General features: G+C 37.5%; 2 protein-coding genes and 1 long non-coding RNA gene across 3 annotated transcripts; 2 read left to right on the forward strand and 1 right to left on the reverse strand.

The window, feature by feature from the left end:
• The first annotated feature begins 249 nt into the window (after positions 1 to 249).
• Positions 250 to 5,175, forward strand: RSY3 (Adenine nucleotide alpha hydrolases-like superfamily protein). The gene is made up of 11 exons (XM_086600156.1): positions 250 to 538; positions 613 to 807; positions 1,177 to 1,261; positions 1,403 to 1,478; positions 1,562 to 1,738; positions 1,901 to 2,003; positions 2,295 to 2,404; positions 2,505 to 2,594; positions 2,834 to 2,914; positions 3,449 to 4,297; positions 4,794 to 5,175. Exons 1-11 carry the CDS (start codon positions 292 to 294, stop codon positions 4,884 to 4,886), a joined length of 2,106 nt encoding a protein of 701 aa, XP_086456282.1. The 5' UTR covers positions 250 to 291; the 3' UTR covers positions 4,887 to 5,175.
• A 534-nt stretch (positions 5,176 to 5,709) lies between these two features.
• LOC147507447 (Peroxisomal membrane 22 kDa (Mpv17/PMP22) family protein) lies at positions 5,710 to 8,503 on the reverse strand. The gene is made up of 3 exons (XM_086600157.1): positions 8,237 to 8,503; positions 6,590 to 6,681; positions 5,710 to 6,312 (listed from the first exon to the last, which is right to left on the reverse strand). Exons 1-3 carry the CDS (start codon positions 8,390 to 8,392, stop codon positions 5,907 to 5,909), a joined length of 654 nt encoding a protein of 217 aa, XP_086456283.1. The 5' UTR covers positions 8,393 to 8,503; the 3' UTR covers positions 5,710 to 5,906.
• A 2,767-nt stretch (positions 8,504 to 11,270) lies between these two features.
• Positions 11,271 to 12,617, forward strand: LOC147507448 (uncharacterized). The gene is made up of 4 exons (XR_015216193.1): positions 11,271 to 11,675; positions 11,765 to 12,022; positions 12,113 to 12,186; positions 12,279 to 12,617. It is a non-coding gene; the product is annotated as an uncharacterized LOC147507448 (long non-coding RNA).
• The last annotated feature ends 13,512 nt before the right edge of the window (positions 12,618 to 26,129 follow it).

The following is a 26,129-nucleotide window of genomic DNA, read 5'->3' on the forward strand; positions in this document are numbered from 1 at the left end:
TTCACTTCTGGTGGTTCAAATGGCTTAACATGTGACGGGTCAAAAAATTAAGAACCGACAGAACCACACACACATTATTTGGCTAACTCACCCACGCTTCTTATAAGTAGTAGAGATAAGCAAGTATATATACTAGAGATTATTATTATTATTTTAGGGCTGGTCAAAATAGAGTAATAAATTCAATGATTTCAATTTTCAAACTACGCCATGTTCGACTCAACACTTCAACAGTGCTGAAAATATCGAAATGTCGAGGAAGTCGGCAAATGGAATAAAGTTTTCAAATAAATGGCGCGAGAGAAAAAATTTCTCATTTGTGTCACAAAAATGTCGAATAAACCATCACCAATTCTAGGGTTACTCAAAACCAAATTAACAAACCCCAAAATGCTATTAAAACCTCTAAATCTCACTTCAAAACGTTTCTTCTGTAAATGTTCCCATCAACAACACCCAAAAATAGACTTGTCAAAATACAAACAAACCTTCTCCCAGAGAATGGCCATGGCAGGACTTAAACCCCATCACAAAATCGGTAAATAAATCACTTTATCAACTCATTTCGTCACTCTAATTGCTTCAATTACTAAAAAGATTTGATTTTTGCAGCTATGGGTGTGTCAGGTGGGCCAGATAGTATAGCATTATGTGTTTTAGCAGCTAACTGGAAGAGTGATGCTTGTATTGGGACTGATGAAAGTAATGGTTGCATTCAAGGGCTATTAGCTATTATTGTTGATCATAATTTACGTGTGGAGAGTAAAGATGAGGCGGATTGCGTGCACGATAGGGTCTCTAAAATGGGTATATATCAGCTGTTTTTAGTTGTGCTCTTAGCTGTAACATATCACTGGTATTGCATTTAATTGTGGAATTGGCATTTCTTTAAAGTTAATATGAATGGTTATTTAAATGAATTGTTGTGATTGTGTTACATAATAATAGATTGCGAATGCATATTGTTTTAGATACATAGTTTTAACTTTCAATTTTTAGAATATATTTGCACTTTTTTGTTTCAGAACGTTCTTTTATTCCACTTATTATCATATTGTTTTGTTTTTTTTTCACAAACTTGGTAGTACACCTCATGCTAAGATTACATCAGAATCCTATTAATGTTGTATTTATAGATATATTTTTTTTTTGTCTTGAATGATATGGACTGTGTAGGAATCAGCTGTGAAATTGCTCGTTGTGATTGGTCGGATGGCAGGCCAAAGCAGGGCCATTTGCAGGAAATGGCTCGTGACATGAGGTGATTTTCCAAGTCAGTATAGGCTTGCTGTTTGTACTTATTATGGTTTTATACTCTGGCTTTTGTGCTACTTCTAATTTTGTTTAAATTATATTTCTGAATCTGTGCATTTCCTGACATGTTATCTTATTCCAATTTCAGGTATCAAATTTTTCAGAACGTTTGTATAGAGAAACAGATTGGTGTTTTGCTTATTGCACATCATGCCGATGACCAGGTTTGGTTCAGCCTATTTACACTGGCTTCAGTTAATTACTAAACTAAATGTACAATCGATTAAACCGATTTAAGTTATTGCAGGCTGAATTGTTCATTCTCAGATTATCTCGTAATAGCGGAGTTCTTGGACTTGCTGGGATGGCATCTACTTCTCAGCTGTTCCCAGAATATATACATCATTGTGGTGAAACTTCATGCAGTCATGGGATTCTACTAGTACGACCACTTCTAGAATTTTCAAAAGAAGATTTGTACCGGGTGAGCATTTCATTTTGTATCTCTGTTATATGTTTGACAGCATTGTTTCATTGTTTGTAATATAATACTTTTGAGCAGACATGGTCCACATTTATGGAGGAAAAGATTGTATGGTTAATGTATAGAGTTAGTGCATTATATATGCTCTCTAATTCACTGCAGATATGTCAAGGAAGTAAGCAAGAATGGGTGGAAGATCCAACAAATCGGAGTCCTTTGTTTGCTCGTAATAGAATTCGGATGTCACTAACAAACTTATCATCAGGTAAGTGTAGATACACCAGTCCGGAATTCTGTGCACTGCTTGTTCTTTTTCTCATTTGCTTCATGGTATATGTTTCAAGGCATATTTGATGTTTTGCATCAATCATTCAGTAGACATTCCATATGCCAGATATTTTGGGTTGGCTGCATGAGTTATGCTTAACTGTATCAAAGAAATGGGTTTCATATATATATATATATATGGTTATCATACTGCTTCCCAGCCTCTAAGCTACAATTTTGGGTTTTGCTTGGTTATATTAACAGGGTTACTTCATATCTGACATTTCAGGCATGATGAGATCCGAACTCCAAGCAATTATTCTAGCATGTCGGAAAACACGTTCATATGTTGACAAAGTTTGCTCTGATTTGATAAAGCGGGCTGTAACCATCACAGCTGTAAGAATCCTGTCACTATGTTTTCTCTTTTATCTGTGGTTGCTGTAAATTTGGCAATTATTGTTTCTTATCTCACAATGTCTGTTAATTTTGATTGCAGCATGGATATGCTATTATTGATCTAGAGAAATTGGACCCATTGAATATTGAAGATGTGTGCCTATCGAAGTTCTCTGCATTGGTTTTGCAGGTACTATTTCCGTTTGTCCTTAATCTCTCTGTCAAAAACGGTTGCCTTACTAGTAATAAAGACAATGACCGAGGAAGGAAGAACAACCTGGTTGGAAGATAGGAAGTTGCACGATCAAAAGAAAAAAAGAATGATAGGAAGTTGCCTACTATGTTTATACTACAAAGAGCAATAAGAATGATTGCATAATAAATGAGCTGTCATGATTTCACTAATATTGTTACAACTTTTGGTTTCAGTTCATCTCTCAGAGGCATAGGCCAGTTCGAGGTAGAACATCAAGGTTGATTTTAGACTACATACGGAAATACCCATGCAAGGTCCATTCAGCTTCACCATACTGGTATTTCATTTCAATCATAATAGTATCATCAAAATTGAATTGTTGAGTTATTAATTGCTACAGAGGTCTGCAGTAAATATTGAATGGATCAATTCTAGCAAATTTTATTCTTTCAGGTGAAAGTGTTCATTATGAATATAGTCAATTTGCAATTGCATCTCTAAAATTGTTTGTATTCGACTAAATGTACAAACATATTTCATACTAATTGTCGTTAGGCGTTAGTTTAAACAAATGATCTGTTAATCTTTATGCCTTTAGCCTGAATAATAACTAGTGCAGAGTTTTTCTTTTATTGCATGATACATTTATTTGAGATGATGCTTATTTTTTCTTATGTCCACTTGGAGCCTGGGACATCTAACAGCTCTTGTTTTGTTTACAAACTGGGTTATCTAAATATTATTCTTATAGGACAAGCCGACCAGAATCCAAGAGATATTTTTTCGTATGGCACTTAGTTTTTTTTAGTGTTTCCAGTTTATAATACCTATTTTCAACAATCCTGCAGACATCCCTTACTGCAGCCGGTTGCTATCTTTGTGCAGTCCCCCAATCTAAAGGCACAAAAATCATGGTCTGCATTTCACTTCATTCACCACATCCATCAGAGATGGATTCATCTTACTGTTATCCTTGTGAAGTAAAGGACAAATGTACTACTAATGAGATAGACCAGATTATCGACAATGGGAAAACATATTCCGACTGCTTTGTCCCAGATGCCTCAAATGTGCCTTTTCTGCATGCAACATCTTCGGAGGCTATTCTAAGCGAAGGAAAACGAGTCAATATTCTCAGTGAATCAATTTATAACAGCATTCTTACATTGCAAAGGGAAGAAATAAAGAATTTTGAAACCAAAACTGAAGTTACATCTGGGAATGAGCAGAGGCATGACATAACATCAGGGATTACTACACTTGGTGAACCACTTCATTCTGGAAAGTCATTTCACTTTATGAACAGATTCTTGGTTACTTGGAAACTTAACGGAACGATTACAGAGAGAACACTTCTTTTGGATGAGGTTGGTCCACACTGGGATCCAGAAAGCGGACTTCAGGATTTTCTTTGTCCTTCTTGTGCAGTCAGGCATGACAGGGTAGCTGGTGTGCGCCACATGACTGATACGGATTGGCTCTATCTAGCTAACCTATTGAGGGGTCAGATTTCTGAGGAATCACCAGAGCAGAATACTCCTGAAATGGGTAATAGACATGAGAAAACATTCTCATGTTCAGATTTTGTAAGGCTATCAACACAAAGAGCTCTCAGGGCCTTGAAATTAATTCCAGTAGCTGCAAGAAGAAGCTTACCTGTCCTGGTCAGCTCTCAAGGTTTATTATTAAGCATTCCGGTAACGTTAACCTCTTTCTAGTTTATTTCTGTTTAGAGGTCTCTTCAAATATTAAACCAAATGTGATGTAATGATAAATCCTCTTTTTATAGTGATGTAAACACTATACTGGGGAAGTGTGAGTTCAATATTTGTGTCAAAAGTTCTTCCAAAAACTTAATCATGAGTATGTTTTGCGTCTACATGTTATGTTGTGACAAAAAAAAATTATGGAAGCATGAAATCTTGCTGGTCACCAAGCATAGATTTCTCTTTTTTGTACCCTTAAGCAAGTTAGACCAAGGCAATATGCATTAACTTTCCTTGCATGTTTCTCCGTACTCATCAGGTTTAATCGACTTTCATCAACACGATTAAAGATTGGTAATTGTTTCCAAGGGATAAATATTTTAGAAGATGAATTTGAAACCAATATGTTTGTTTTAACATGTTAGATTTATATTCAGTTCAGTATTCGTGGCTTCTTGGCTAACAAGCAGTTCACATTTTATTTCAGAGCATTGGCTTCGAGCACTGCCCTTACCTGATGGCTTCTGCGGTATTCAAGCCTAGAGTGCCCCTTGGAGGAGGTTATAGCTCATTTGTGTAGGGGGTATTCAGAAGTTTCAACAGTGGATGTATGTGTATAGGAATTCCTGAAGACAGTGGTAGACTTTGCATGAACCAAATATCTGTATTACTGCAGCTGGTTATTTTTTATTTCTTACCCTGGTAATTGTAGCAATATTACAGTATGAGAATGTATTGTCTTTCGTGTTATTATGTTTGTGTGTACAAGTTCCTTAAACCATCGCTCATTTAAATGTGGATGGGCCAACCTCATTTTGATACATGTTTTTTTCTTTCACGCTTATGAAAATAAATAAATGATTATGTAAGTGACGGACTCATGGAAACATGCAATTTGGCTCAAAGACATCCTCATTTGGATATATTTCGATTTAACATGATAAAATTAAGACACCTCCTACGTATGGCTATAGGCTATAGGCCATAACTCGGTGTTACTACAAATCCTTAATTTGCCTTTCTCCAACGCTTAGAAATTCCAGTGGAGTGCCCATTGCTATGTTTCTGCGGACCAGATAACTCAAAAGGATCATAAACTGAAGCAGTGAAGCACCTGCCATAAGGCGGGCGTATTAGTAATCTTGCATCGCAGTACTGACTTTTGATACTCGAGAGAGTGCATGGTTGGGCATATGGCCATCGGTCATTCCTAAATTATGCAGTAAGATTTTATACAAGCCAGCACACTGTCACTCAGTTTGAAGTAATACATGAATATAACTGCTGTTAGATCTTAGAGAACGCTAGCAGTTTGTTATTGATCCACAATATCTCATTCATTCCTGTATTTTTCTGTAGCTGCTTTGGGATAAGAAAGTTGAAACGATGGAAAACAAAAATTATAGTACCAGTCAATCTCTAGACATAAGCTATTATTCCCTGTATTTCAAAATCTTACAACTCGTTAAATGCCAATGTTGAAATTTCTGGGTTTGCTGCAAAATTTTCCAGCTTTACACAAATAACTTTCAGAACTACTTGGGATTTCAATGACTAAGAAGGTAAAGAAAAATACAAGATCTGAGTGTAGAAGAAACGATCAACTCTGGCTTTCTTCTTCCTTGATAGGTAGTGTGGATGTGAACCACTTCTTCCATTTAGCATCTTCTTGTTGTTCGATCCAAGATAAAAATGCACTATCCAACAAACAGAATACATTCACATAAAGCAGTTGGTATCTCACTGGAACATATCGAAAATTTGCAACCTGAAGTAGTGGCCATATCCCTCCTTCGACAACCAAGGCAGGGAGAAAATCCCTCTTCACATCTTCCTTTACCTGGGTCACGCTCTTGCCATTGGCAAACCCCATGTAAGTGAAGAACACGAACAAATCCAACGGCCCAAATATGAGACCATCAACTACCACTTTGGTGGCGACGAAGCGTACTGATCTAGGCGGATATTTAAGTCGGACCCTTATGAACCGATCCAAAGCTTCATACCTTCAAAACATAACATAAAGAAAATGAAGGCTGGTTACTTGGCTAGGCTTTGATGGTCATAAGCTACGCAGCTAAGGTACTAATGTATTTTCACAGTAGGCTCAATTTGTTTCTTGATGTTATTCGATCTTAGCTCACTGAGAGTTGTTTCGGCTAATATTCATTTCCATTGTTGCAACAATGGTTCTAAATTTGGAATGAGTAACTCCATTAGAAGAATACTGAAGCTAGTCCCTGATGAACACATACATGAATTGAGTAGAGAAAATTCACTAACCAAAAATGCCCAACTGGACCAACAAATCCCAACCCAAACATGCCTGTGATAGCTGCTCTTTTCCAGTTGATCTTGAATGTTTCACCACCGTCCTGTTGATAAACAGAGGTTACCTTCTGGCATTTCAACTAATACATAGGTGGACTTATAACCAGGTATAGTGCCTGTTAAAGGAGTACAGAAAGAATGCAGTCACACTAATCTCCTGTGAAAAGTAAGCTAATAAAACACCAAGCCAAATAAAACAAAAGAGAAGAAAATGAAGGAAACTAAATCCTAATAACATCTAAGGGAGATCCATGTCAAACTGTATCCTACGTGCATATTCAGGTTCTATGCACATGTTACACATCCAAAACTGATGTCTACTCATCACATGTAAAATAGTGTGACATCCACTTCTAAAGCTATCCATCTTAAAACAACAATTTGGGGTAGTTAAAAGTTTTAGGTTCCTTTTTTCAATGTTAATTATTGTGAAGCCTGCAATAAAAATGAAATACAAGTTTACAAGATAAAAGCTTCCACAATACCCAAAAGGCAAGTAGTAAGTACCATACATCCCAACAGTTAAGTAATAAATCCACTTTTCGAACACCAAAAGTGCCCCACGTTTATATACTTCATAAATTAATGTTTATACTACACACTAAAACCAACCAGAATGTGATGACAGTGCTGCTCACAAGAAAGGAAACAATAAATCTTGCATCATTATATTACATACACTCTGATAAGCTAAAACTAAGTCATAAGCATGAATTACCATTCAATAATGCAAAAGAGAGGAGGTTGACATCTGTCTTCATCACTATTACGAAGAAAAATGAAACAACATTTAATGGCATCATGAGCTAGACTATACCTTCTACGAAGAAATAGAACAAAAGTTTTGGTCTATATTAACAAAAGTATAATGAATCTGATATACCAAAAAGGAACTCATAAGCTTGCGATTCTTACTAGAAACCTCTTGGAGTTTTGCGTCAATAACTAACTGTTGACATAATGGACACAAGAAATATGGGTTGCAGAGATACTCATCACGGTGGTCTTTGATTACCCCAACTAATGCCTTTGAACATGTATCTTTAACACTAGTAACATACTCGGGATTTGCTAAGAACACAGTCTAACAACCTCAAAGAATTCAAGAAAAAATTTCTTAAGAACAATACTAATTTACTGAGTACGATCAATACACAACACTGCATACACACGAATTTATACAACGTATACAATGCACCACAAGATATGATGTACTAATCATTAGTAATACCGTTTTCCATTATTTCAACACACCACTAGTTCAACTAAAATATATGTATACTAGAATCATTCACTTGTCGAAAACCCCCAAAACCTTACATCCTAAAATAACATATTCTTCAACAAAGACTAAACACATGACAACTGATCTTTCAATAGTACTCCAAAGAAAAAGCCCTTAGTATGACAGTAACAACAAAAACAAGATTCCAAACCATCAAATATTACCCATTTCCTAAAACAAGTAGTTAAACCAAGCCAACAAGAAATAGAACCATTAAAAGTGAGAGATATAAAAAAAAACATGATTCTAGCAAATAATATATTACAAAAACAAACAAGCACCCATTGTAAAAATGGAAAGTGGTTAACACATACAGAGTTGTTTTGGTGTTTTTTTTTCAAAGTAGCATGAGTGATAGTTTGAGCAGCAATATCCCCAACACCCCAAAGTAGACCAGAGCTTATTATTTGAGTCTTTACTGGATGAACTGTCAAACAGTTCTGATAACATTTCCATAACTTCAACATCATAACATACAACACACACAATCCAAAGAGAGAAAAAAAAAATGATCGTATCTCTCTCTTTTAAGTGTTTTCAGGTAGGGTATAAACAGGTGACGACGAGTTTCTTCTTCTTTCACTGTGAACTTATTAATGGGCTTTGATATGGGCTTTCTAAGTCTTAAATAGTTAGGCCCAATTACTAGTTATTTTATGGGCTTCATGAATCCATGAACTTTGGTGGCTTCATCACCGCCTTCATGTATGTTTCAAGGCCTTCAATGGAATTCTGACAATGATTACTTACTTTTAATCTATATAACAAATTAGGGAAATATAGGGGCTCCTATCGTATGACTTAAACAGTTTTTGCAAGTTCGCATGCTGCTTGTGAGTGATTTGTGACATGGCGGAATCTAGGGTTCTGGGGGGTGGTATTCTGTTTTAGTAAACTTAAACCAGCTTATAGGATCGTCTCTTTTTCTTTAAGTTACTATACACTTTAACTATTTATGCTGGACTTTTTACGTCTGGCTTATTTACACCATTTGGGATGTTGCAACGTCAGGCCCCTAAACACTTTGTGACTGGACACTCTAATAATTGAGAACGAATTTGTAGACAGGCATGAAATTTATGTCCACAAGACACCATCACCTAATTGGACCACGTCTCGTATTTGACCAACTGAACTAAACAAACTTAACACGTCAGTTTTCTCGTTTTTTCATTTTTTCCTTTGTTCTTATAACAAAACAAAAACTAAATAAAATAAAATAAAACTAAATAAGTAAAGATAAAGCACGACTCACGAGAACTAAATAGTCTGTCTTTCATTTTCTCTATAGCTGGCTAGCTGCTCCTCCAAAAGATGAGCAGGCGAAGAACAAATGACCACCTCTCTCTTTGGTAACAAGAATATTTTTCGGCAAATCCTCGTATCCCTTATCTTTGTAATATTTTCTAATTTTAAATTTGTTTTGAAGCATTGATTTACAGGGTTGAAACATTTGGACCCAAATTTATTTGACAAAATGTCTCACTAGCCTTTTTTTTTTTCATACTTATGTCTCCCTGGTTCATTTTAAGAAAGTTATTTCTTGTTTTTTCAATTTATATTTAATGTTCGTATTAGATGGACGAAAGAGAATTTGCTACTGAACATAATTTAGTTGGTTCAAAAGAAGTTGTCGACGAGGAATTGATTCCAAAACTGGGAATGCTCTTTTACAGTGTGAAAGAGGTGTATGACTGCTATAATGAATATGCAAGATTGGTTGGGTTTAGCATTAAGATAAAAAGGACAAACAAACATCGTGGAGATCATACTAAAATAGTGCTTCAGACACTTTGTTGTTATTGTGAAGGCGCGTACACAAAGGTCAAGACTCCTATAAAAAAGAGAGACGATTCGGTTGTATAACCAAATTTTAGACTACGCTTAACAAAGAAGGAAAATATGTGTTGTCCAAGCTCATAGTGGAACACACTCATGGCCTTGTCCTTCCATCAAGTTCCTATTTGCTTAGGTCTCACAGAGGTGTCAAAGATTCTCAAGCTGGAATTATGAAAAAAAATGTGAGATTCTGGACTCAAACCAGCGGATATCTATTATTACTTTTGTTTAGAAGCTGGGGGAGCTGAGAACTTGAACTTCATCAAATCTGATTGTAACAATTTACTGCAAAGGGTGCATAAAGAGATACAAAAAAAGGGTGATGCAGTTTGTCTTCTTGATTTTTTCCAGCAAAAGAAACAAGAAACAAACATTTCTTTTACTCTTTTTTTACTACAAAGAATGTGAGCTTCGTTGTGTCTTCTTTTGTGATGCATTGTCCAGGCAAGATTATGGGTTGTTTGGTGCGTGATTTGCTTTGATACAACTTTTCGAACAAATAACTATAGTTTGGTTTGTGCACCGATAGTTGGCGTTAACAACCATGGGCAAACTGTAATATTTGGGTCCGGCTTGTTAGAAGGTGAAACAGGTGATGCTGTTATTTGGATGTTTAGAACGTTTTTAGAAGTTATGGGAGGAAAGCAACCAAAGACTATATTTATTGATCAGTCCTAGGCTATTGCAAAAGCCATCAATGTAGTATTTCCATAAGCACGCCATGGATTGTGTTTGTGGCATATCTTAAATAATGGAGGAAAGCATTTGGGGAAACTAATTGGTGAATTTCTAAGTTTTCCACAACGGTTAAAGGACTGCATATACAATCCAGAGACAGGGGAAGAATTTGAAGAGAGTTGGAAACTGTTGATTAAGGATTATGGTTTGGAAAGGAATGACTGGTTGATTGCATTGTATAAATTACGCCACAAGTGGGCACAAGTGCATGCTCGTGTTTTTTTTTTGTGCGGGTATAACTACAACGCAAAGGAGTGAAAGCATTAACAGGTTTTTGAAGAATTATTTTACAAGTAGTACCATTCTTCGAGAGTTTGTGGACCAATACAACAAAGCAATGGCCAGTCGACGTCAAAGAGGAAAGGAGGCTGATAATAAGACACAACAAACCATACCGAACTTGTGGTCCAAGTGGTTGGTAGAATCTGAAGCATCAAAGGTTTATACAAGAACTATGTTTCATTTTTTTCAAGATGAGTACAAAAAAACTCTTGATCTTCATTTGACATTGGAGAAGGAAGAGGATACCATTCATACTTATGTAGTTGCGGAAATGGGAAGGAAAAGGAGTCGTACAATTACTTTTAATGTAACTAATAAGTCAGTGCAATGTACATATAGAAAGTTTGAGTTTCATGGGGTTCTTTGCTGTCATGTTTTAAAACTCTTTCGTGACTTAGATTTTTCAAGTTTACCATCTCAATACTATTTGAAGAGATGGACTAAGAATGTAATAGATGAGGTTGTCTGACTCCTATGGAGAAGCAATTCCATGTGACATTGATCCAGAATCCACTGCTCGTTACAGTGAGCTTTCGCATATTTCACAAAGACTTGTTGCTAAAGGTGCGAAATCTGAAACTTTGCGTATGATTATGAAATCAATGATGTTACAAATAGAGGCCGAGGTAGATGCAATTGAGAACTGCGGGAAGAAACTAGAACAAGCTCAAAGAAAAGAAAAGGTGTCCCTCAAGGAGGTAAAAAAAAAAAGGAGATTCGAAAGAAATGGGTAAATGTATACTCTGAGTTTTGTTTAACTTATTTGCATCTTAGTTTACTTTGTTCATAAATAAATTTATAACGTGGTTTTTTGTTGCAGATGACAAAGGAGAAGAAAATGTGGCTATGCAGAATCCTCAAGGAGGGTCATCAACCTTGAATCATCCCACCGAGGTCATAGTTCACTTCACCCAAGTTCGATGTTGATGTTCTTATGTTTCCATGTACTCTAATATCTAAGTGTATGTTATTTTATTATATAGGGGGACATGTCTAATTTTGTTGATGGTACTAGAAAAGAAAATACGACCACATCACACATATAGGGAAATACATTAGCCTCGAACAAATCTAGTCAGGAAAGACATCATAACAGTTCAATGCCAAATGCCATGGAAGATGGACAAGTTAAAAAACCCACCAACAAGAAGAGGTCTAGGCCGACCTAAAGGAGGAGGTTGAAATAAAGGGTTATTTGGAGAAAAGACCACGAAAGAAGAAAGGCAGTTCAAAAGAAATGGGTAAATGCATGTTCTTAGTTTTCAAGAATTTATGTGCATCTTAGTTGAGTTTGTTCACAAATAAATTTACAATGCGATTTGTTTTCACAGATGGCAAAGGAGAAAAAAATGAGATCATGCATATTGCACAAGGAGGGTCGTTAACCTTGAATTAGCCCATGGAGGTCATACTTCATTTCATAGAAATTCTATTTTTTTACGCTTACATGTGCTTCGACATTTAACAATCTAAGTTGCATGTTATTTTATCATACAGGGGAACATGTCTAATTTTGTTGGTGGTACTAGAGAATATAATAAAACCACATCACATATACAGGGAGAAACCTTAGCCTCAAACCAACCTAGTCAGGTTATTTTTTAAGTACTTCCCATATGCAATCTCTAAATGTTTCTGATTTTCTAATTAATTAGAAGTATAATCTTATTGCATGTATTGACACTTACTAAGCTTGAACTTTTTGTAGGCATCTATTACAAATATCCAAGAGTATCTAGCACCTGTGCGAAGATTAGATTTTCCGTATTGATCAAAATAATACGGTTTGGGATGATGGAGAAATATTTTGTAAAATTTTGTTAGTATTTTTGTTTAGTGGTATGTTTTTGGTAGATTTAACTGGATGCCCTTTTGTGATTGAAGTGGATCCATTTCTTTTTGTAAATTGCCTATTGCACCTGTATCCATGTTTAGAGAAGCTCAAGTGCACATTTGACTACACATGACGCAATTGTTGAATGCTCTTGGAGGTGCAAATCAAGTTGCGGCATGCTACAAACTTGGAAAACTATGAGCAAATATTTAAGTGTTTTAAGCGGGAAGACCTCTTAGAATTCTTATTGTAAAAAACTATTTTCATATCAATATATTGAGCCAATATATTTGCTCAGCAAGTTTAGAATTCTTGTTGTAGATCGATTTATATATATGTATGTGTGTGCTCACGTTTGTGTTTATGCTACTCAAATAGTATGTCTTGCTAGTACGTCTATTGTTGGAGAAACTAACTGCAAGCTATTCTTAAGAAAGCCTTTCTCGCACTGGGCGACCAACTGACATGGCTCATCATAAGTAAATTTGGAAAGATAGTTTGGAAATTCAAAATTCAAGAATCGGTAAATTTACAACGCAACGCGATTGAATCCAAAACATTGTTGTTATGTTACAAGAGTTACAATACAAATGAAAGCCTTGTAACTGAAACACAATACAGGGACACTGAACACAAATGAAAGCCTTGTAATTGAAACACAATACAAGGACACTGAACACAAAGATTCATCTCACAAAAATAAAATGACACTTGCTTACATACACGCGCATTTCCATATCATTACCACTACATTCTTCTTCAAAGCAATCAAATTGTTGTTCATGCTAACCAGAGAACTTTGAGATAGAGAGGTTTAAAAGACATACAAGAAAAGGCTAGTGAAACATTTTGTCAAACAGTTGTGAGGAATTGTGTCGAATACACAAATTCATAGATTTCTTTCCCCTAACTGATTGCTTTCAAAACGAATATGAAATTGTACCCCATCCGGCCGTATGAAATTAAAGCAATTTGCACCATTGATTTGAACTTGTCTATTCTCTTCCACCATCCACACCATCTTCCTGTATATCATTATATCATTGTCCACTATTTAAACTCATCTGAAATTGAAACCAGAGAATAGTCTTGCATTAAACCTCGAAAAACTAGAGGATAAGATGGAGGACACAAAACATAGAGAGGGGCGAAGAGGAAAGAAGAAAGACCAAATAACTCGTGCTTTATTTTTAGCTATTTAGTTTTCTTTTTATTTTGTTTTGTTATAAGAAAAAGAGAAAAAGAAAAAAAAAATGAAAAAACGAGAAAATTGACGTGTTAAGTTTGTTTAGTCCAGTTGGTCAAATACGAGACATGGTCCAATTAGGTGATGGTGTCATGTGGACAGAAATTTCATGCCTGTCCACAAATTCGTTCTCCTAACAATTTGGTTTGGGCTTTTTATGTACAAGCTATTTGGGTTGTTGGGCTTTTTAAGTCGGCGGATTTGGACTGGGCTTTTTATAGTTGTTTCGTATTGCATGGGCAAATACTAGTACAATACAAATAAAGGTGCTCGTATATATAAATTTATCACTAGAAAATTTGGCACAAAAAAACAAGACTACAAGTTCTAATTCACATTGGATTAGTAGCATGGCAATTAGAGTCTATCGTAATAACTTCAAAACTCTCTCTTAATAAAGTTAAGTCTCGTAGTATAGTTCATATGCATTGGATTAATAGGTTATTTAACGGGGAGGCCCATGAACTTGCTAGGTGGGCTATAAGGTATTAAGACATGAGGTCTCTTTCAAAGTGTATTGCATCTCTAGATTGTGATCTCACTCGATTAGCCGGGGAGAACAAAACAAGTTCTAATTCGCAAGAAATCACCATGAGCTACAAACCATTAAATCAAGGGTCTTTTGCATTTTGGTCCTACTATTAATAGCGAATTTAGGGTTTGATCCACAATTAATCATTTATTGCAGTTTGGTCACAAATTGGCAGAGGCCCGTCTATACTTTCTTAATACCCAAATTATCTTACTGCACATGAAACTAATCAACGGCCATCACTTAACTGGTATTTTGCAGTTTGGTCCTAGTGATAATAGTGATATTAGGGTTTGGTCTATAATTAATCGTTTATTGCATTTTGGCCTCGTCAATCCATCTAAAATTTCATAATACCATATTTATCCTTAAAATCATTAGCCATCATTTAATCATTTGATTTTAATCAACGGCTCGTCTTACACCATGTGTATCTCAACTAACCGAGTCCCAAACTTACATTTTATATTCTTCATATCTTACCACCATAACCACCACCACATTCTCCTCCACTACTCAATTATCACCTCATTCATCACCATTCCACAATCACCGTCATCTAGCTTTTTCAACTTAATACAAAGATAAAAATCATTTGTCTTATTGAACTTAAAACACCGTCATCTAGCTTTCTCAACTTTATACAAAGATAAAAATCATTTGTCCTATTGAACTTAAAACACTATAAGACTACAAAAATTAATTTTGAATTTAAAAAAAAATAAGATTGGGTATTTGAAATTTCAACTTAAACTCCCTAATAAATGAGAATACAAAGATAAAAATCATTTGTCTTATTGAACTTAAAACACCGTCATCTAGCTTTCTCAACTTTATACAAAGATAAAAATCATTTGTCCTATTGAACTTAAAACACTATAAGACTACAAAAATTAATTTTGAATTTAAAAAAAAATAAGATTGGGTATTTGAAATTTCAACTTAAACTCCCTAATAAATGAGACAAAAATCTTAACAACCCTTATCTTAACTTGAAATCCAAAAAAAATTGAGTAGTTGATTGGTAGTTGATTGTGTTAATGACGGCCATTGCTGTTAGATAGTGGTGGTGGTGGCGATTCAGATTGTTATAGAGGGTCAGTGGCGGAGCCAGGAATTTGAGTGAGGGTGAGCCACCCAAACAACCAAACATACAAAAAAAAATAATAATAACTAATTTTTTTTAACTAATAATTCAAACTTAACCCAACCACAAAACAAATATGTTTCGAACATCAAATATCTTATAAAACGATACAATAGGAACATTGGATCAAGAGTCTCTAAAATGCAATGTCCAGAGAAAAGGACAAGAGCCGGTAGAAAGCAATAGACAACTAGACAACGTGGAATATTGAAGTGAATGGGTAAATGCCAACACTAAGGTATGCAACCCTCTACGTAAACTTGAGAGGCGTAGAATCGGCAAACAGAGCATTGTTGCGAGAGTAAAAGATCTCAATAGGAGCATTTTCACATTTTAAAACCCACCACTAAACAAATATATAATGAAAGCACTAGTAGAACAAGATCATGGTGCAAATTTCTTCTTGAACACTTACAGAAACAGCTACCAAACGTCCTATTAACCTCACATACGGAGTTTACCAGCTTCACTAACGAGTAACGAGTTCATTTCCACAACCTTTTACCAAAAGTCATCATATCCACATAAGGACCTATTTACCGTCATTATTTTCCAACACCCTAGCATGGATTGGAACATCTTCAATCTTCATAAGGAATACCAATATGGGATCTTGCATCTGCCATAAAAACTCATCCCTAAGTCCCTAACACAACCTCTATTGACTAAACAAAGTAAAATCTACCATTTAATTAAACACATCTCAAGTCTCAGTCGCCAGTCGCAATAATGACAACCATAATTAAAACTAGAACACATTGACTCCCCTAAAAAAACTCCTAAATACAACCATAAATGGACCTAATTAACCAGAATAGACAACCGACAAATTGCCCTTACAGTTGCAAACCTAAGTATTTAGTGAATTCACAACAATAAATTAAGTAAGAGTTGTCATTAAATAATATAGTCTAGAAATCAGTACAAAAAGATAAAAAAGAAGACAAGAAATTAAATAATGTGAGTCTTACCTAGTTACTCCACAAGAAGTCAAGAAGAGTAGAAATCTTTTAGTAGAAAAATAATGAGGAAGTTAGGGAGGAGAAGTGGAGTGAGTGAGGGGTTTCTTTTGTTTGGGTTTCTAGAGTTTTTTTTCTTTTTCTTTTGTTTGTTTTTTTTTTTTTGGTTCGACTGATACCATATATATATTTTTTTCAGAAAAGTTGAGGGTGAGCCAGGGCGTACCCTGGGCTCCCCCTAGCTCCGCCACTATAGAGGGTGGTGGTGGTGGAGCGGTATTAAAAAAAAACGTGTAGTTTTTAGTAATTGGTCCCACTTTTAATAGTAATATTTGCAGTTTGGTCCCACTTTTAATAGTAATATTTGCAGTTTGGTCCTAAAATAAGTCACGTGTATGACATATACAGAGTATTATGGACATTTTAGAAAATATATAGACGGAATAGACGTGGGCTGTTTGGTCAACTCACGGTCAACACGCATTAACGGCAATTTTGGACCAAACTGCAATAAACGATTAATTGTAGACCAAATCCTAAATTCGCTATTAATAGTAAGACTAAAATGCAAAAGACCCTTAAATCAACAGTGAGTCACGTCGGGTTATTATCTAAAGGTCACATCTCACAGCTGACAGCTCCAATAGCATCCATCCAAAGACAAATACGTATTTTGGTTCTCCATCATTAAGAAAAGTAAAAATCAATAAAGACGGGGGATTCCAGAAATTATGCTAGCCACAAAATACTAATCTAACTTATCGTGTCTATAAGTTGTGCCTTGTTGTTTGTGTCAGTGTGTCACCCTCTCTAATCCACCATCCACATTATACAAGACTCTTTCTGCTAATTGCTTCTAAACGTTTCTCGTACGGCGTTAGAAAAACTGAAAAAGACCATGAAGTCAAAGTCTTCGCTACTTTCTACGTAGAAGACAAGTAAATCCCGCTACCTTAACAAAAAATTCAAAACCATATAAGATGACCAATTATAAATCTATTTTTGCTGCAATTTTTGGGATGCTGAGTTTGCTTCTGGCCAAATGAGAGATAGCCACGTGGCTAATAAATAAAGGACCACTTCCTATTATTTTATTATTTTTTTGTTTTTTTTTGCAGTATTATCACACATAAACTTGAAAACAAAACAAAATTAATTGTATCATAAGGTTATTAACAGTTGATCTCGAAGGTTTTGAAGTAGCTAAATATCATAAATTCATTTCAATTGAGGGCGAACTCTACAATCAAAAGTCAAAACATCTAAATACCATTCAACTTTGGTTGTTGAAAATTAAACTTGAACTAAAATTCAATTGTTTCTCAATAATAATATAAATTTGATTCCAAATTTCAAATGTCACACATAGGCCTTGAAGAGTTAAAGTTAATCACACTATCCAAAAAAAAAAAAATCATCACACAGAGATGGGTTGGTGTGGGAGTGAATTTAGAGATTTTAGACGCAGATAATAGCATATGTTTGGTATTAATTGATTTTGGAGGTCATTTATTAACTTAAAAAGTTGACAAAAGTAATCAAAAGTTTCAATTGTGTGTGTTGTGTTCTCATTGGGCTGGAAGCATACAAACATTGCAGCAAAAATAGAGATGATCAATGCCCTTGTTTTATGCAATTCTCTACTACATTGAAAAATTGGAAACCATCTTTTAAAATTCTCTCTCCATGGCTCACCTTCAAAATTTTAGAAAACCATCTATCACTTTTATATTCTTTCTCTCAGTCACTCTTTTATTTGTTTCAATAAACTGTCAACAAGCACCACCTCCGCTTGTTCCAACAAGCATAGATCCAACATATTATTACAACTTATGCGCACCTTCAACATGCAACAACATTTCACTCCCATATCCACTTGGTCTGCCAACTCCATGCCATGATTCAACTATCCAACCCTTTTGTTCTTCTAATAATGAATCCCTCTTCTTAACTAGTCCAGTTACCACTGATACCTTAAGAATTCTCTCCATTAAATTCGCTGATGACCCCACTACCATAATTATATCTCTTGCATCAAATTCTCTTTTCACTTGTGGTGTGCCAGTATCTAAACCAAATTATGCACTAGATGTTCGTAGCATTTTTTATCTTCGTTCAAACTATAAGCCTGGCACCCACCTCAATTGTACTAGTCCTATTCCTTCAAATGCAATCCAAGGGTTGCAAAATGCGTCTTGTCTTGGATGCAACTATACATCTAACTTTTGCTATTTTGTTCCAGTTTATGATGTTAAGTACACTAACTGTGAGACATTCTATGTGTTTACCCTTCGCAACTTTTCTAACGTAAGTAATGGCGGAGATTTGAGAGGATACTTACGGTCAGGATTTGAGATGGGATTTACAAAGCCTTTGTGGTGTAGTGGATGTGAGGGTTCTGGTGGTAGGTGTGGGAACAAACCTTCAACAGGCTCGTCTGTTTGCTTCTGCCCAACTAGCGTGCATAGCTTCAATTGCTCTGATGGTATGTAGTTATTTCTTTGGGTAAATATATTGCGTTCACCGTTCACGTAGAAACACTGATACTTGAACTATCAAGCCCTAACCCGCCCTTCAACCCTCTCGAGGAGCTTAGGGTCAGGCTGTGTTAGTGTTAGAGGCTTCATGGAAAGCTTACTACATGAATTTTTTATGGTCGACAGAATGAATATTATTACATTGACCAAAACGAGGAAACCAAACCTCAAAGTCTAGAGAAATGATTGACAGCTAGCTAGAGAAAAATAAAAAATGTATACGATTATGAGATTGTCATAGTTGACCTGCTTAAGCTTGCAGTATCTGATTCTCCTTGGATCCTTGATATGCAATTTTAGAACGAATTCTAACAATTCTTTTTTAAACAAGCCAAAAGCAAATTATAAGATAATAATAAGAAAAAACGCGGAAAAGAAAAGAAAATTGCGCTGCAGAACTTGATACAATAGTTAGCGGAAGCTAGGAGATGGTGTTGGGTTGTTGGAACCGTCGAGCTTTGCTCCGGTGTCCGTTCACCACACATTACGAACGATGAAGAGCGTGACCCGCCTTTCGTCCATAAGCCTTCATGGCCTTCCGCAACCGCTACTTGGCCCGATGTCCGAAGAAGAAGAAGGCCTTCAGGCCACCTAAGGGCGGACTCAAGGCTCATGCTCGATGAAGAGGGCGCCAAGGCCACCTATATGAGGCGCGCCCGCGCTCAAGCTCCAGAATTGCGGCCCAAGCCCATTTTACTTCCCCTTTGTCTATGTACACCTATATAAAGGAAATAGATTAGGGTTTTGAAGTAAAACTTTGAGAGATTCATTTCTAGGGTATTGTGGGAGCTCTGTTGAGCTAGGGTTTGAGTGAGGCCTCTTCTTATTGATTCTTGATCTCTTGTAAACTCTCCAATCTTTGTTATAAAAAACTTCGGCTCTTGTGTGTGGATGTAGGTAATATTTTACCGAACCACATAAATCTTTGTGTCCCTTTGCATATTTACTTCCATTATTATTGTTGCTATGAAGGGTGATGATAAGTTAGTGGTTTTGCTTTGTTGAGGTTGTTGTGATAACTACCAAAGTCTTGGGTGGGTGATTTCCTTGGTGTGAGCTCCAAGTTGAAATTATTTGGGATAGAAAGTAACTAGATTGAGGTGTGACTTTCTAGTGAAATCTCCCAACAAGTGGTATCGAAAGACGGTTTTGAATCATTGGAACAAGGTGTGTGAGGAAAGTTTCCACCTTTAGCATTTGAGGCTAGGTGTTTGAAAAATTCCTCGGAGAGAGTGTCCATTTTGTTTGGTTGGTTCAAGTGGAAGTCATGGCGGTAAAAAGGAAAGCTACAAGATAGAAGTTTGTGGAACAAACCCGGCTATTGGAAGATGCAAATTGAGGATGTTCTCTATCAAAAGGATTTGATGGAAACATTGATATGAGAAGCCCGATGAGATTCCGCAAGATAAATGGGATTTGCAAGATAGAAAGGCCTTGGCCACAATCCGATTAGTCTTTTCAAGTCGGTAGCCTTCAATATTAAGACCGAGAAGGCGGCTAAGTCTCATGGAGGCACTTACTACGATGTATGAACAACCCCGACGCTTGAACAAAGTCTATTTGATCACCAAGCTATTTAGTATGAAAATGTTGGAGGGGACCTCCTTCAAGGATCACCTAAATGAATTCAACCAAACTAAGGACCAATTGGAGTCGGTTGAGATTACATTTAGTGATGAGGTGCTAGCTTTGGCGATACTTGGACAATTGCCTCCAAGTTGGAATGGCGACTATGGCGGCTATTAGTGGCTCTGGGGAATGACCAAGTTGAAGTTTGAGCACGTTGTTAGTATGGTACTAACTGAGGAAATCCGGAGACAGGATTGTCCGTCATCTTCGGGATCAACTTCAGGGTCGGCATTGAAAGTAATCGAAAGTAGGGAAGAAAGTCAAACAGAGTCGTAGTAAGAAGAAGTGGGGGAGATCGAAATCTCAAGCCTCCCAATTGCAAAGCGTTGAACACAAACCTCGAGACATGAGTGAAGTGGTGTGCTATAATTGTGGTAGGCCGCCACTATAGCCCCAATTGCCCAAAGACCAAGAAACAACAACAACATTAATAAGAACAAGAAAAAGAATCAAGAAGCTAATGTTGTTGAGATGGTAGATGACGCTTTGATATGTTCGATGGAGCACAAGAAGGAGTCTTGGGTACTTGATTCCTACAAGCATCTTTCCATGCTACCTCACATCGAGAGTTCCTTGAGAACTACACGAAGGTGACCTTGGAACGGTCTTTTTCGGTGATGACCAACCTTGTGACATTGTCGGCAAAGGGTGATGTGCATATCAAGATGAATGGCTCGTCATGGTTATTGAGGGGGCGTCGGACATGTTCGATTGAGGAAGAATTTGATTTCACAGTAAGGGCAATTGGCAAGTGAAGGATTTGTTCAGTCTTTACGGTGATACTTGGAAGGTCTCGAAGGGTTCATTGATTGTTGCAAATGGTAAGAAAAGATGGTACTCTACATGACCGCATTATGGTTGTGAGTCGATTGTCGCGGGCACATGGCAAAAGAGGATCCGAATGTTTGGCACCGCAGACTTGGTCACATGAGTGAGAAAGGAATGAAAATCCTTCACTCTTACGGTAAACTCCCAAAGTTCTGATCGGTGAAATTGACTTCGCGGAGAACTGTGTATTTGGAAAGCGTAAGCGGGTGAGTTTTCAAAGAATGGGTCGGACTCAAAGCTAGAAGGCTTGAGTTGATACATCTGAGATGTCGGGGCCGACTAATGTCTCTTCACTTGGCGGAAAGTCATATTTTGTGACTTTCATTGATGACCATACTAGGAAGGTGTGGGTCTATTTCTTGAGACACAAGTCGAAGTATTTGAAGTGTTCAAGACTTGGAAGGCCATGGTTGAGAATGAGACAAGCTTGAAAGCAAAATTTGAGATCCGACAATGGTGGAGAGTATGAGGATTCAGGTTTTTAAAATCTTTGTCTTGGCGACAATGGCATCAAGATGGAAAAGACTTTGCCGGGACACCTCAATGAGAATGGGGTTGCAGAGCGGATGAATAGAACAACGACAGAGAGAGCTAGGTGTATCGCATTACACTAGCGGGCTTGCCCAAACGGTTAAGGCGAGAAAGTGTTAGCACAATGTGACTTACGATCAATAGAGGACCATCGGTACCTTTGGATTTTAAGATTCGGAGGAAGTGTGGTGGGCGGGAAGGATGTGAACCTTTCCCATTTGAAGGTGTTTGGTTGTGTGTCCTATGTCCACATTAGTGACCAAGCTAGAAGCAAGCTTGATGCTAAGTCACTAAAGTGCACCTTCATTGGCTATGGCGGTGATGATTTTGGGTATCGCTTTTGGGATGATCAAAATCGGAAAATCATTCGTAGTAGAGATGTTGTGTTTAATGAAAAGGTGATGTACAAGGACGAGATGAAGCCACAAACCAAGGAATCAGTCTGAGAGAGGCACAGAGTATGTTGAGTTGGAAGACTTCGATGTAAGTCGTGGTATAGTGGGAGCTCCACAGTCAGAGGATGACAGTAGTAGTGACTCAGAGAATAATGAGGATACCACACCACCGAGTCCATCTCCACCTCGCCCCCCAAAGGAAGACATCCGGCCACATGTACCGAAGTTGAGAGATATCCGCCCTCCACATGTGAATTACTTGCTACTTTCATCGATGGTGGCGAGCCTCAATGCTATGATGAAGCATTGGAGGTGAGTGATGCAAGCAAGTGGGAGCTTGCTATGCAAGATGAGATGAAGTCCCTCATCTCTTTGGGCGCGTGGGAGTTAGCCAAACTACCCGTGGGCAAGAAGGCTCTGAGAACAAATGGGTGTTTAGAGTCAAAAGAGGAACATGACGGTTCCCGAGATACAAGGCAAGGCTAGTAGTCAAGGGTTTTCGCCAGTAAAGGGCATTGACTTCACCGAGATATTCTCCCGAGTGGTGAAACCGAATACTATTCGGGTCGGTGTTGAGTATTGTTGCAATGGAAGATTTGTATCTTGGCGGTTAGATGTTAAAACCGCCTTCCTCCATGGTGACCTAGTTGAGGAAATTTATATGCAAAGAAACGGAGGGTTTCATCAAGAAGGGTAAAGAGAATATGGTATGCGGGGCTCGAGAAAAGAGCTTGTATGGTTTGAAACAAGCCCCTAGGCGTTAGTGCAGGAAGTTTGATAACTTCATGCAAGGAAATGGCTACTATAAGTGCAACGACCGACCATTGCTACTTCAAGAGGTTCGACTCGCCTACATCATCCTGTTGCTATATGTTGATGATATGTTAGTAGCGAAGTTACGATATGTCGAGAAATTGGGAGATTGAAAAGAAGTTAGCAAGTGAGTTCTCTATGAAGGATTTGGGTGCGTGAAAACAGATTCTAGGGATGAGGATCGAAGAAGAGATAGGCGAAAAGGTATTCGAGTTGTCTCGGCCGAGTATATTGAGAAGGTATTGAAGAGGTTCGGTATGGGTAGTCGCGAAACCGGTTTGCACACCTTTGGCGATTCACTTCAAGTTGTCAAGGAACACTCTCCCAAGATGTTGAGGAAAGAAACTTCATGGCCAAGGTACCATACGCCCTCTGCCATTGGAAGTCTTATGTATGCCATGGTTTGCACCGCGTCCGGATATAGCCAGCGATTGGGAGCTGTCGATAGATTTATGTCTAATCTGGCAAGCAACATTGGGAAGCCGTGAAGTGGATATTGAGATATCCGAGAGGTACTACTGAGAAATGCCTATGTTATGGAAGGGGTGTTGTGAACCGCAAGGGTATGTGGATGCCGATTTTACAGGAGAAGTATATCGCGGAAAAGCACTCGGTTGGTTATGTCTTTACGATGGGTCTTCTGCGATGAGTTGGATTTTCGATTCTGAAGATTGTTTGCTTTGTCTACCACCACGAAAGCGAGTATGTGCCGATTCTCGAGGCAAGCAAAGAGATGATCCGGTTCTGAGGGGATTGATGGAAGAGCTTGGGATGAAGCAAAGAGAGAAGTGTGTTACGGTGGTGGTCGAGTGCTATACATCTTGCCAAGAATTCGCCTTTCATTCTAGGACCAAGCACGTTGGTCTCCGGTATCATTTTATCCGATCTCGTTGGAGGATGAGGTCTTGGCACTTGAGAAGATCGAGGGGTGAGAATCCGGCGGATATGTTGACCAAGGCCGTGCCTACTGAGAAGTTGAAGTTGTGTTCAACTTCGGTGGGTCTTCTTGCTTGAAGACCATGATGGATGAGCCGAGTGTTTCTTTAGTATATTGGATTTGGATTGAGTGGTTACAATTGAGATGTGATGTGCATGAAGAATCTCGAAGGTTCCAAGTGGGAGATTGTTGGGTTGTTGGAACCGTCGAGCTTTGCTCCGGTGTCCGTTCACCACTCACGATTACGAACGATGAAGAGGCGCGACGCTGGCCTTCGTCCATGGGCCTTCGGCGCTTCGTGCAACTGCGCTGATGTCTGAAGAAGAAGGCGCGCTCGCGCTCACCTAAGGGCGGACTCGCGCTCATGCTCTGATGAAGAGGGCGCTCGCGCTCACCTATGGGCGCGCCCGCGCTCAAGCTCCAGAATTGCGGCCCAAGCCCATTTTACTTCCCCTTTGTCTATGTACACCTATATAAAGGAAATAGATTAGGGTTTTGAAGTACAACTTTGAGAGATTCATTTCTAGGGTATTGTGGGAGCTCTGTTGAGCTAGGGTTTGAGTGAGGCCTCTTCTTATTGATTCTTGATCTCTTGTAAACTCTCCAATCTTTGTTATAAAGGAAACTCGGCTCTTGTGTGTGGATGTAGGTAATATTTACCGAACCACCTAAATCTTTGTGTCCCTTTGCATATTTACTTCCATTATTATTGTTGCTATGAAGGGTGATGATAAGTTAGTGGTTTTGCTTTGTTGAGGTTGTTGTGATAACTACCAAAGTCTTGGGTGGGTGATTTCCTTGGTGTGAGCTCCAAGTTGAAATCATTTGGGATAGAAAGTAACTAGATTGAGGTGTGACTTTCTAGTGAAATCTCCCAACAGATGGTGGATAGCACTACAACATAGGAATATGGTAAATGAACACTGAATCTGCTATTACATATACAAGTAAGAACGCGCTGTTTTAATCGTCAAGATAGTGCCTTCTGTTTAACGGTTTTAACCTCTGTTTGACTAGGTATCTTGGAGGACCTTTCGACATGGGTTAATCCACCAGGAAGAGGGAGATCTAGACCATTATCCAGAGCAGTTATCGCAGGTAAATTTAGCTCTTTTTACTTGAAAGGGTATTTTTCAAGTGAGTCCATGGATATAGTTATTGCTGAACAATTTAAGGGTTGGAGCTATTTGGTTTTGGTTCAATACAGTTATATTTTGTTCATTATATCTAATTTGGTTTGCTTGTGTTCTGCCAATACAAAGATAAATCTAAGGTGTATGCAATGTATACAAATTATACATAATATTTAGAATAGTTAGTAGATTATATCTACAAAAATATTAGCCTAATCCAAAACTTATAAATGCCCTAACGATTTTGAATTTGTTTAAGTGTGAGATAAAATATGTTCCTGGAACCCTCCCGGTGGATAGCACTACAACATAGGAATATGGTAAATGAACACTGAATCTCCTATTACATATACAAGCAAGAACGCGCTGTTTTAATCGTCAAGATAGTGCCTTCTGTTTAACCTCTGTTTGACTAGGTATCTTGGAGGACCTTTCGACATGGGTTAATACACCAGGAAGAGGGAGATCTAGACCATCCAGAGCAGCTATCGCAGGTAAATTTAGCTCTTTTTACTTGAATGGATATTTTTCAAGTGAGTCCATGGATATAGTTATTGCTGAACAATTTAAGGGTTGGAGCTATTTGGTTTTGGTTCAATACAGTTATATTTTGTTCATTATATCTAATTTGGTTTGCTTGTGTTTTGCCAATACAAAGATAAATCTAAGGTGTATGCAATGTATACAAATTATATGATCGAACAGTGCATTTTAAGTTCATATACTGATATACTATGGAAAAAATTTAGTCTAATAAACAGCTCTTCTTTCAATGCAGCGATTTCTGCTTCTGCGTCATTATTGTTTCTGGTAATCCTTGTTGCATT

Source organism: Coptis chinensis, chromosome 3, assembly GCF_015680905.1.
Source record: "Coptis chinensis isolate HL-2020 chromosome 3, ASM1568090v1, whole genome shotgun sequence".
In the NCBI taxonomy this organism is placed as follows: domain Eukaryota; kingdom Viridiplantae; phylum Streptophyta; class Magnoliopsida; order Ranunculales; family Ranunculaceae; genus Coptis; species Coptis chinensis.

Bases quoted from the DNA above. Each gene is read 5' to 3' on its own strand.
- RSY3 (XM_086600156.1), top strand. From the start codon at position 292: ATGGCGCGAGAGAAAAAATTTCTCATTTGTGTCACAAAAATGTCGAAT. The intron at 1,479-1,561 runs GTTTGGTTCAGC...AAGTTATTGCAG, and splicing joins CACATCATGCCGATGACCAG to GCTGAATTGTTCATTCTCAG. The intron at 1,739-1,900 runs GTGAGCATTTCA...AATTCACTGCAG, and splicing joins CAAAAGAAGATTTGTACCGG to ATATGTCAAGGAAGTAAGCA.
- LOC147507447 (XM_086600157.1), bottom strand. From the start codon at position 8,392: ATGATGTTGAAGTTATGGAAATGTTATCAGAACTGTTTGACAGTTCAT. The intron at 6,682-8,236 runs GTATGTGTTAAC...GTTTATCAACAG, and splicing joins AAAAACACCAAAACAACTCT to GACGGTGGTGAAACATTCAA. The intron at 6,313-6,589 runs GTTAGTGAATTT...TATGTTTTGAAG, and splicing joins GGTCCAGTTGGGCATTTTTG to GTATGAAGCTTTGGATCGGT.